A 12,500-nucleotide genomic window follows, 5' to 3' on the forward strand; every position below is an offset into this window, starting at 1 on the left:
GTTATCCAATACCAGCTGGGCCTGTGTGAAAAAGTATTCGCCCCCGTAATTACTCAGCCGGACTAGACGCGACCAGGCCTGATTACTGCAAACCCTGTTCAAGCACATCTACACTTAAATAGAACTTTTTCAGCAGCAGGAAGTTGGGTAAAAGGTCTTACGGAGTAACACACTACGTTAAAGTTGAAGGAAATTCCAGAAATGATGAGGAAGAAGGTGATTGAAAGACATCAGTCTGGGAAGGGTTAGAAAGATATTTCAGAGGCTCTGGGACTCCAAAGAAGCACAGCGAGAGACGTCATCTCCAAATGGAAAAACTCGGCACAGTAGTGAACCTTCCCAGAAGTGTCCGACCTTCCAAAACTCCTCCAAGAGCACAGCGACGACTCATCCAGGAAGTCCCAAAAGAGCCAAGGACAACATCAAAGGACGTACAGGCCTCTCCTGCATCAATAAAGGCCACTGTTCATGACTCCACTATCAGAAAGACGCTGGGGGAAAATGTCCTCCATGGAAGAGAGGTGAGGAGAAAACCACTGCTGACCCAGAAGAACATTAAGACTCGTCTGAATTTCACCAAGACACACCTTGATGATCCTCAAACCTTTCGGGAGAATGTTCCGTGGACTGATGAGCTGAAAGTGGAACTGATTGGAAAACAGTTTTCAATTTTCTGGCAGGTAGTTTTTCCAGCGCCGTATCACAGTCGTACCCTTAAAAGCCTTTCACAGAAGATCCTCTGTCCTGAAGGTGTTGCAAAACTTAACCGTTACAGCTGTTAAAAAGCACCGACACTGGAGACTCCTTGCATACCGTAAGTGTCACGTAAATGACAAGGCGTCACCATAGCGACGATTACACGCGTTTCTGAATCCGTGTTATTTATCGCAGCGTCCTCCGCGAACGAGCCGTTACTATAGAAACGATGACGCGTTAGAACGAGCGACTTTTAATATAAACGTGTCGTCTCGTTTTTAAGCTTCTGACCAATCGGGATCCAGAACTCCGCAGCACGGCTGGGGTTTAATGATGAATAATATACGATCAGACGCGTGCTTGCGGTTATTTTTCTTGATTAAAGGTGCGCTTGTTCAGTGTGGAAAGTGGGAAAGTGGCTTCGTGGTTGGATGAAAAGATGGTGGAATGTTAATAGCGTTAATCGAACAGATGAAATTCCACACACTCCGAGTCGAGTCCGTTCAATTCGGCGTTTATTAAACCATCCAAAGCGCGAGTTTGTTTTGACTGTGGATCTGCTTTCCACCTTAACACCACCTCTCCTCGTTTCTTTCCTCTCTGTCGTCTCGATCCCGCGTCATAAAACAGACAGTTCTCCTCCAGCCTTATTTAAAAAAATAAAAAAAAGTTCTCCATGGCACGTCGCCGGAATGCGTTTTTATCGTGGAAACGAGAGGAAACGCCGCGGAGGAGAGAGGAAAAGAGAGGTTTCCAGCAGCACCTGACACGCACACATCATCGTTAAAGAGGCTGAATGATGAACCTCGAAATTTCGTCTTTCCTTTACTTCATTTTTCTTTTTCTTCGCTCATCCGTTTCGCCCGCCCGGCACGCGTGAAATATCGAAGACGACTGAGAACTTCTTTATCATCTCCTGCCGCTCTCTGGGGGTCCGGACGGATCCGTCGCCACCATCGTCTGGGAGGGAAAAAACAAAAAAATGCGGGGGGGGGGGGCGGTTGGGGGGAACGGTTACTCTTTTTTTAATATATATATATATATATATATATATATATATATGTATGTATATGTGTATATATATATATATGTATGTATATGTGTATATATATATATATGTATGTATATGTATGTGTATGTATATATATATATATATATATATATATATATATATATATATATATATATATGTGTGTATGTATATGTGTGTGTATATATATATATATATATATATATATTTTTTATATATTTATATATATATATATATATATATATATATATATGTGTGTGTGTGTGTGTGTGTGTGTGTGTGTGTATTTATATATATATATATATAAAATAACTCATCCTTATTTTTTATTTGTAATGTATTGAAAAAGATGTAAAAAATTTTTTACTGAAATATAAACATTTATTTTTATATATATATATATATATATATATATATATATATATATATATATATATATATAATTTATTTTATTATTTATATTTTTTTTTCTTTTACATATAATTACATTTCTGTTTATTTAAATTCATTTATATAGAGACGGATTTTTTTAATTGTATTTACTGGAATATTATAGCATTGTATCTGATTGGCAGAGAGGACTGTAATGAAACAGTGAGACTAATCCTTTCAGACAGAGCTTAATTTATCAGGGGGAGGCCCTGATTTATCTCTCTCGCTCTCTCTCTCACACACACACACACACACACACACACACACTTGGACCATCAAAGCACAGCTGTTTAGCCAACACACACTCACATGTACCAAATCAGATAAATGACTCTTTTGGCGCTTGTGCGTGTGTGTGTGTGTGTGTGTCTGACTGTGTTTTCTCCCTCTCTCTCTCTCTCTCTCTCTCTCTCTCTCTCTCTCTCTCTCTCTCTCTCTCTCTCTCTCTCTCTGCAGAGTTTGTTGTCAGTCCATGACACAGTGGCTCAGAAGAGTTATGATCCCGAGCTTCCTCCTCTTCCAGACGACATCGACGATGATGAAGATTCAGTCAAGATCATCCGACTGGTCAAGAATAAAGAACCCCTAGTGAGTGTTATTCTTTATACACACACACACACACACACACACACACACACACACACACACACACACACAGTTTAGCTCACACACACACAGTTTAGTTCACACTCCTCATTTAGGAAAAAGTCATAAATGGTGTAAATGAGTCTTAAATATGATTCACGGTCGTCGATGTTGTATTTAAGACGTTCCTGATTCCCATGATGCCTTGTAAACATTTTTTGGTAAATAATAAAAAAAAAAAAAAATCAATAAATAAATAGTTATAAATATTTATAGCATGATATCATATCATACCTAATACTCTCACAGACACATTCATGTACTCACACACACTCGCACGCTCCGACACACACACATTCACATACTCTCACAAACTCACACACGTACTTGCCCTCACTGCCCTGTCCACATAAAGTGTGTGTGTGTGTGTGTGTGTGAGACATGTGGTCAGCTCCCTCCCCATGGACTGCTGTGTTTACTCTCTTTCCTCTTCGCTTTCACGCCCGTCACTCGCTCCTCCGTGTGATTACTGGCCGGCGTTTCCTCTCCGGGCTTCACAGGCCACGCCCTTATTTTTCATCTCTCCGATTTCTTTTTTGGATCCGTCTCTGTTTGGTGCGCTGTGGTTTCGGCCGTGACCTCCGTCTGGCTCCAGGCCGGAGGACACGCCTAGCAGAGGGAGGAGGAGGAGGGGGAGGGGGAGGAGGAGGAGGAGGAGGAGGGTGGGGGGGGGGGGGCACCGCACCTTGTGGGATTTAACTGTAATGGCTACTTTTGCCGGTTTTGTCTCCGGAATGTCTTCTTCCCGTTCCCGTTTTAGCGCTCGGCCGATGTTACCTCACGCTCGGACTGACCATAACGACTTTTGAATTACAGTGAAAAAGTAATTACCGCCTTTTTACACCCCATATTTGAAGTGTCTTGATGTTTGTCATGGTGTGTGTGTTTCTTTTTCTCCACTTTTGACCTGTAGGACGGAAAGGAATCCACGTCCGACGCTCAAAGTTCGGCTACAGGGTCACGGACTCGTTACAGAACCCTTTTTACGTGTATTTTTCAATATTTTGCCGTGTTTCTGCTCTTACAGCGCAGTCCTCGAGCGCAGCCGGCCGTCCCGTACCGCCATCCGCTATCCGTACGGCCGCTCCGAGTTCGGCAGCGCTTCGATCCGAATGAAATACGACGTGAACCTTAAACGTACAATTTCATACAATCAGACTGGAGACGGCCATTAAAGCACGAGACCTGTACAGTGTAACTCTCTCTAATTATCCTTCAGTCTCTCTACCTTCTGTTGCTCACTCTCTCTCTCTCTCTCTCTCTCTCTCACTCGCTCGCTCGCTCAGTGTGTGTGTGTGTGTGTGTGTGTGTGATTGTGACCAGTCAAGTGGATCAGATTCAGTAGCGCTGATTAATTGCTATAATTTTTCAAACCATGACATCATATTTTAGCGTAATGCAGAAAAGACGACCAGGTTCAGGCCTCAGGACTTTTGGGATTGACCCAAACACACACACACACACACACACACACACACACACACACTTTCCCCTGTAACATTAGCTCTCTGATCTATTATGACAAGACTAGAATAATTGGCTTTTGTATAGTACACACACGCGCACACACACACACCCTTTAATTGAAAGAACGTGTTGCTGTAGATAAAGTTACTGAGGATCTGGATGGGAGTGAAAGTGTGTGTGTGTGTGTGTGTGTGTGTGTGTTTTATGGAAACCCTTTCATTTCCAGACCTCTAAATGTAGGTATTAACCGGGTAAGCGTGTGTCACCGATTTCAAATTACCAGCTCATTTATTCTGTCCAGAAAGAAAGCGAACTGAAAAGTCTGTCGATAAAGCACGTGTACAGACGCACGAGAAAACGCCTCGGACCAAGAAAAGGATAGCGAACAAAACGCTCGGCGCGGTGCCTTTACAGGAGACTAATCATCTCCGGGGGCGGTGCGACGAAGCGGAGTCACCGGCACTACCGTGACGCGTGTCTCCAAGTGTTTTATTCCTCTGTCACCACGGCACTTTCGCAATTTTTTATTTATTTTTTTTAATTAAAGAAGGTATGTTGTACTTTCTGTCCACTTACAGTTACAAAACAAGCTATTTCCTGCTCTGACGACTTCTGTTATAGCAGCTTTAAACAGTCCTTCCCTCACAATCCCCCCCCCCCCCCCCCCCCCCCCCCGGTAAAAAAATCCGATTCGAGACTTTCTGTCCCAAAAATCCTCAACCGTGTGGCGTTCTTACGATTCGTGTACCGCTCCGGATCGAATCGGAACGTCCCCGATGCCCCGTGTTTGATCGTTCCGTCTCTCGACCGGGTCGCCGGAGGCGGGATACCCACAATCGCCGACGAGAGCGAGCGAGCGAGCGTCACCAACCAGGTGTTTTTGCGTGCTTTTCTAACGGAAACATCCCAGCCACGATCGCGGAGTGTGGTCCCGCAACACGGTGTGCGTTCAGAGGATTGTCACGTTAAAAGTCCTCACGTCTGCGTTCTCCGACGGTTGAGAAATTCATCTCGCACGTCCCTGGCGTTAGAGACACAACCGAGAACGTTTGTTTTCTTTGTGTGATATGTAAATGGGAACGACGCACCAGTTTCGCTACGCTTCTACATGTAGGATATTTTGACCTAAAAAAATAAAAAAATCCCCGTATGTTAAATCTCGTATAACTGTCTCGGTAGTCGTCGGATCCAAATTTAGCCGCTGCCGCTTTCAAAGAAATGCAGCGCCACTGATGAAAAAGAAGGAAAAGAAAGAATGCTGCATCTTCCCACCCTTGTTCTGTAACTCATCTCTCCGCAGTCTGAACCAATTCACAATCAAAATCCAACCTGCTTTCATAAAGCCTGGCTCCGACTTGGTGATTTTTTTTTCTTTTTTTTCCTTTCTTTCTTTTTTTAAATATCTAAAAAACAAGTATATACACAGTATGTTTCTCCAATCATGATTTATGCCAAGACTGAGTGCTGGTTCGTCCCCATGCCTGGAACCGCCAATCCGTCAGTGGTGTTTAGTCGCTGTACCAGTCTGGCAACCGGTTTGGGAAAGCGTTCAGTAGATGTAATGCAGCATGTGGCTGAACCACTTGACCACCCACTGTGCCGCAGTATCTGAAAGACAAAATGGTTTAAAAAAATATATATATATATATATATATATATATATATATATATATATATATATATATATATATATATATATATATATATATATATATATATAATTTTAAAAAAAGCATTATTAAACCTAAGGGTTTCATTGCTAAAATCTGATTGGTCGAGCCATGTTGTACTAATGTGTCGGATTTTGAGACGATAAAAAAAGCTGTAGTTTTTCTAGGTCTATAGCCTACCCTGTTCGTTACCTGCCGGGTTGCTTTAGCCAACGACGCTGACTGTCGATGGGCTATTTCGCACGGCTTAAGATTTGTTTACTGTGAATTGTTTACTGCATGCTGGATTTTTGTCGTAGTATTATTGTTGCGGTTTATACTAGAGTAATCATCCAATCGGCGGCCTGCGTCGTTAGGAACCTATCGCCGGTAAGAGGGTTTTACTTCGCTTCACGTCGCGCATACGAACAGCCCTGCACTTGATGAAATCTCCGTTAGATGCACCCTTGAGTGGTCTATCGCTATCGTAAACATCACGATCCACGTCACGCACTCTGTAATTAGAACATAATGTATAAAGGGTACGATAGACTCGGAGAAGATCCAGCATCTGTCTATCTGTCTGTGTGTGTATATAAAATATATATATATATATATATGACGAAGAATTGAAGAGAAAATGAGGCAGTTGTGACAAAATGGATACTAATAATAATAATAATAATAATAATAATAATAATAATTTTTTTATATTAAAAGATGTGATTACAGCACTGTTGAATTCTTGAATCTGAATGGTCAGAAAGCAATTGAATTAGCTGTAATTTAAGCGATAGGCTTGTATTCATTCCGTCATGGTCGTTTCCATAGTAACGGCTCGTTCACGGGGACTTGTACGGCAGGCGCCCTACGTGAACAGATTTATTTTTTTTTTCCAAAAACCCTACATAATCATCGATATGGTGAAGGTTTTCCGCGAGGAGACGTTATTCAACGTTTATGGAAGGAGTCTCCAGCGTCAGTAGTTTCCGATGTCTTGGAGGAGGACAAGACGAGTTTCTTGGTAGCATTTGTCTCATGAAATTAATCTCGAGAGTGAAACGTGAGGGCTGGTGATGGAGCGACCGTTTATAGCCGCTATACCGTGAGTGAGAGCAGGGACTACCTCGTTTCTTCGCAAATGGAAAAATCGCAGGTGTTGACGAATTGCCGTGGCGTAAAAGAAACAAACACGCTTGCTGCTGTTCGAAGACGTTTGCAGCGGTTGCAGTAAGTCTGCCTTCTTCAGATCCTTCACTGATTATTTAGCTCGAATGGCTCGCCCTGTCATGTTTTAATCTCTTACATATCATCATAACCCTCGACCCTAATACCGAGCCGTGATCATTAATATCCTGCCGGTGCGCCATCTCATCTCCGTAGAGTTCTTTCCAAGCGCTCATCATTCGCCCAGCCTGCCGTGTAATGATTGTATAAACGAGCCATTTGTGAGATCAATGCCACATGGGGAGATTTGCAGTTTGGGTTGTGTGCGTTGTGAGTGAAGCTTCCATCTTCCAGAAATCATGTTTTCATTTTAAAAACACGGCCCGGTTGCCAGGAGAAAAGGTATGCAAGAGCAGTGATTAGACATCGTGCTTAGATTTGCGAGGAGCTCTCCGGTTGTCTGCCGTAAATGTCGGTGCGGAAATATTTTCTTGTTTCTGCTATGTAAGGCCTTGGTATTTTAAAGTAAACTTTTAAAGATCACTAAATAATGAATCAACTCTGAATAAGTAGCTAGTTTAATGCGTAGGGCTTTAAGGTTTCCTTATGTAAAACTTTTAAAACCGTGGCAGTGAGTCCAGTTCTTAAAAACCCTAACTTGGACCCTCCTGTTCGTTCTCATTTTCTCCAACATTTCCAAAATACGCGGAAGTACTGTCGGCTCCCGGCTTCGATCTTTCCTTGCTCAAAATAATCTCTGACGCCTTTCAATCTGACTTTCTTCTTCTCCGTAGTACCGAAACTGCCCTCGTAAGGGTCGTCAGTGACCTGTTACTCTCCGGTGACTCCGCTTCTCTTTCTGTTCTTCTCGTACTCGAACTTGGTTCCACTTTTGTTACCGTCTATCGTGGCTGACTTCTCTCCCGCCTCTCGGATGTTGGTGTCACGGGTGCTGCTCTTTCGCGGCTTACTTGATTTCTCTATCTAGACGGTTTTACATTTCTATGCAGGACTGTCCGTCGCTTACCGTATCTCTGAAATTAGGTGTCCCTCAGGGATCGGTTCTTGGACCTCTACTATTCATTATACATGGCTTCAGTTACCACTGTTCACCAGCTTGTAGACCTGCTCCCGCTCTCCAGACCGGTCCGCTATCAGCGTGTGTGAACGAAATAAAAGGATGGTTTAACTCCAACTTTTCAAAACTGAGATCATTTTTATTGGAACACCAACACTTGCTAAAAATATCCTTTATGACCTTGCTTGTGACATCGATGGTACTCATTAACCCATCTAGTACTGTAAAAAAAAAAAAAATTTAGGCATCATCTCTGATCCGTCCCTCACCTTTCAAGCTCATATAAACTCCGTTTCTTAAGAATAGGTTTCTCTCACCTTCGTCGCATTGCTCGCCTCCGTCCCTGCGTTAGCTTCAAAGACGCCGAAACGCTGGTTCGTGCGTTTCTAGCCGCACGTCTTGACTATTGCCGTGCTCTCCTCGTTGCTTTATCCGCTAATTCCACTGCTCGGTTTTAATATATTCAAAACTCTGCCGCTGGACTTCTTATACATACCAAGCGCTCAGCTCACGTTATTACATTAAATATAAAGTAATCCTGCTTACATTCAAATCACTTATTATTATTATTATTATTATTATTATTATTATGATGTAACATTACTTACTGCAATAAGTACCTTTAACAACCCCTAAACCAATTAATACGTCATTTAGGAAGTAATTAAAAATTAATTAACCATATCAGTATTAAGTAATGCATTCCAGCAATTCTGGATGGTGATTGGTCAGAAGGTGTTGATGAATTTTCTATACCAGCAGCTCTGACGGTAGTGCAGCTGCAAATCACAGGTTTATATTGATGTGCTCGTTCTAATACGCTATCGTTCCCGTAGTAACAGTGACTCGTACACAGGGACTTGTTACTGAGAAACCACAAAACTTCCCCGACGATTGTAGATGTAAGGAAAACGATAAAGGTCGACCTGCTATAATCGCGGCACGTTATTAAACGCACGTATTATCTGCGTTTTAAAGTTAAGCTGTGTTAAAGGAACCCATGTGGTTCCTTAATTCTAATTTAATTTGATGTACCGGTGTCGAATCCTGCACCGAACCTTGCCTTCAGGTCACCTCTTCATAAGGTTGCCAAGAACGGTACGCTAAATCCTCGTCAAGCAATTACGTATAACGTCACAGAGCATCGAATCCCTTCGGCTCAGGTGAAATCCGCGCAGCGTTAGCGGATCACGTTTCAACGGAGACACGACAGCCAGAACAAGAATTATGACTTCAGCACAAAAAAAAAAGAAGTGGTTTTGAGCTAAAATGTCATTCTGAAACCGCGAGTAGACTCGAGACGTTCTGAAACGTAATGCTTCACATTTGTTCTAATTTCCCTTCGAGACCATTTGTTGACGACACTAAGCTTTGTTAAAGGCTGCTCGCGATTATTTCTACAGACTGCGTGTGTAACCCCACACTTTAATACATGACGTGTTGGTTAATAGATCGAATGGCGTGTAATAGGTCCGTAATAGTTTGACATGGGAAATGAAAGGTCGTGGTTGTACGTGGGTTGTGTGTCATGTGGGTTTCAAATTAGTGTGAAATCAAAACTCACTGTTAAAGCGGGTCTTACCTTCAGGTTATAGATCTCGAAATGGAGCAGTTCTGCGTAAATCTCAAGGTCTTTTGAATTGAATTTGAATGAGCATTTTGGGTTTTTTTTTTTTTTTTTACCATACCATGTTTTTCAAAGGAATCTGCAAGTTTTTGAACACACGTCATCTTCTGAAATGGATGAACGGAGGCAGAAATTAGATTACAGCGAGAGACAGGAGCACACGTGTTAGTGTTTTTCCAAGATAGAGCCGTCCACTGAATGTTGATATATCATTAGTCTGACAGCTCGACTCGGGTGTCTGGATCCCCGTCTTGCACACAAAGAGAACCTGCGCTGAACGCTTGAGTGAATTTCCCCTAAATCCAGAAACACCTGAAAGGTTACGACACAAAACTTGGTTCAGATTTACTTCTTTCTATGCAGGTTATTTCAAAACAAATCCCAGTTTTAGTTCTGAGTTTGTTTTACATCACTGAATTATATTGTTGCTGTAAGGGAAGAGTATGGCCCCGCTTTGGCCCTTCAGTCAAGTCACCAGCTTCCAAGGCCATGCTGAGCCTCAAGTCTTTTTACCCCTTCAAGGCCATGTTGAGCCTCAAGTCTTTTTACCTATACAAGGACATGTTGAGCCTCAAGTCTTTTTACCCCCTGAGCCTCAAGACTTTTGTACCCCTTCAAGGACATGTTGAGCCTCAAGTCTTTTTACCCCCTGAATCTCAAGTCTTTTTACCCCTTCAAGGCCATGTTGAGCCTCAAGTCTTTTTACCCCCTGAATCTCAAGTCTTTTTACCCCTTCAAGGCCATGTTGAGCCTCAAGTCATTTACCCCTTCAAGGCCATGTTGAGTCTCAAGTCTTTTTACCCCCTGAATCTCAAGTCTTTTTACCCCTTCAAGGCCATGTTGAGCCTCAAGTTTTTTTTACCTCTACAAGGACATGTTGAGCCTCAAGTCTTTTTACCCCCTGAGTCTCAAGTCTTTTTACCTCTACAAGGCCATGTTGAGCCTCAAGACTTTTGTACCCCTTCAAGGCCATGTTGAGTCTCAAATCACATACCCTCCAGTCTAAGACGTCTCCAGACACCCTCGCTCCAGTCCAAATCGGCTCTCAAGTCTGAGTCTCGAGTCAAAGTTGAATCCTTGGTAACTTACTTTCAAGTCCGAGTCAAGTCTTATGTCATTATTCCTCAAGTTCAAGTCATCTTGAGACACTCGATTCCAAGTCAAGTCTTAAGTCACTTATTCTCCAGTCCACGTTAAGTTTATGTTTACACTGAAACATGGTGTAAACATGGTGACTGGAACTCGGGGGTGACCTCCTAGTTTCAGTCCCCATGTTCGCACCATGTTTCAGTATGCTTGTTCCTGTTTATTCTTGGATTAAAAATTCACTTGCTTTACATTTAAATATGGAGTTTTAATGTTTCCCTGTTTTGTTTATTTTTTTGATGAACATTTCCAGTAGTAGTATCAGTAGTTTTGCTCTTGTAAAATGAGCAGATGGACTTCACTGCCTTTTCTTTTTGTGCTTCGACTGCTGCATTTCCTTTAGCATTAAAGCCACTGCAGTTTTTCCGCGCTCTCCACTCGTGATTACTGTCCTTTTTACTGTGAAAGGAGCCGCATTTTTTATTGCACATCGAATCGCCTTGCACAGGAAATCATGCACACCAAATCATAAGCTTTTTTTGCCATTATTTAAAAAAAAACCAAACAAAAAACTGCATATGCCAAGTCTTTATTGTTCTCCGTAAGGTCTCATACACCTCAAAAGCTCAAGTTATAGACTTAAATCCAATCTAATCCACAGTTTTCACGACTTGGTCTATTATGCAGTTTGTCGAATGGCATGAACATTACGGCGGTCTGCTTGGTTGGACTTTTTAAATGTCATTGATCACTCGAATGAAAGGCTCAGATCTCGCCATCATTTCCCGATTATCCCTTCCTTCCTCCTCCCAACCTGGAATTCCCAGCTCTCCATTTCCGTGATCTCTCGTATAACGTTACAGGCAATTTAGGTGGTACTAGAGTACACACACACACTCACACCTATACACTGAGCTCTTTGTGTAGGGAAGTGTGTGGTTGTCCTGTGAAGCCGGTCCCTGCTGTCGTTACAGGAATAAGAGCTGACATGTGAAAGTGCTGTTTTCTTGGTCAGGTAATTGCAATGATAACAGACTTAACAAACACTTAAAGGCTGCTCTACGACAGATGGGCCTTTTTGGTGAAACTGCTGATAATTTATTTATACACACACACACACACACACACGCGCGCGCTATCCAGTATATGCTGACAGTATAAAGCAACAGGCACTCGCACCATGTGCAGTTCCACAACATATGTTACAGTTCATTCAGAGGACACACGGACAGACGTACTCGCAGACCCGTCTGTGGCTCGGAGGAAACACTGTTAAGTATGTTTTCACAGTGAGCACATAATGAGGGTGTCTGGCCTTATAGGCCGTATTACAGGAGACACGAGAGATGAAATAGAGCGTTTTATCCCAGACCTCTGCTTCCGTCTTCTTCTCGTTCCTATTCATTCTCTTCCGCTTGGGGCTCATTCTCAGTTTCAGCACTCATGACGAGCAGTTTTCTTTTATTTAACATAATGTCTGTTAATGATGAAGCCATCGGACTAAAGGGTTAAAGGTGAGAAAAAGTGAGTGTGTGTGTGTGTGTGTGTGTGGTGGTATTATGAGCACCGATTCCTCTGACGTAACCAAGGACACAACAAAAGATAGATTTACTTTTTTTTTTT

The 12,500-nt window shown here is 42.5% G+C and overlaps 1 protein-coding gene across 2 annotated transcripts in view; it reads left to right on the forward strand.

The window, feature by feature from the left end:
* mpp7a (MAGUK p55 scaffold protein 7a) overlaps positions 1-12,500 on the forward strand; it is a 128,393-nt gene that overhangs the window by 63,048 nt on the left and 52,845 nt on the right. For both annotated transcript variants that reach the window (XM_053684838.1, XM_053684839.1), the window contains one exon: positions 2,615-2,746. In XM_053684838.1, coding sequence (XP_053540813.1) covers positions 2,615-2,746 — 132 coding nt within the window. The remainder of the gene's footprint in view (positions 1-2,614; positions 2,747-12,500) is intronic.

Source organism: Ictalurus punctatus, chromosome 13 (assembly GCF_001660625.3).
Source record: "Ictalurus punctatus breed USDA103 chromosome 13, Coco_2.0, whole genome shotgun sequence".
Taxonomy (NCBI): Eukaryota; Metazoa; Chordata; class Actinopteri; order Siluriformes; family Ictaluridae; genus Ictalurus; species Ictalurus punctatus.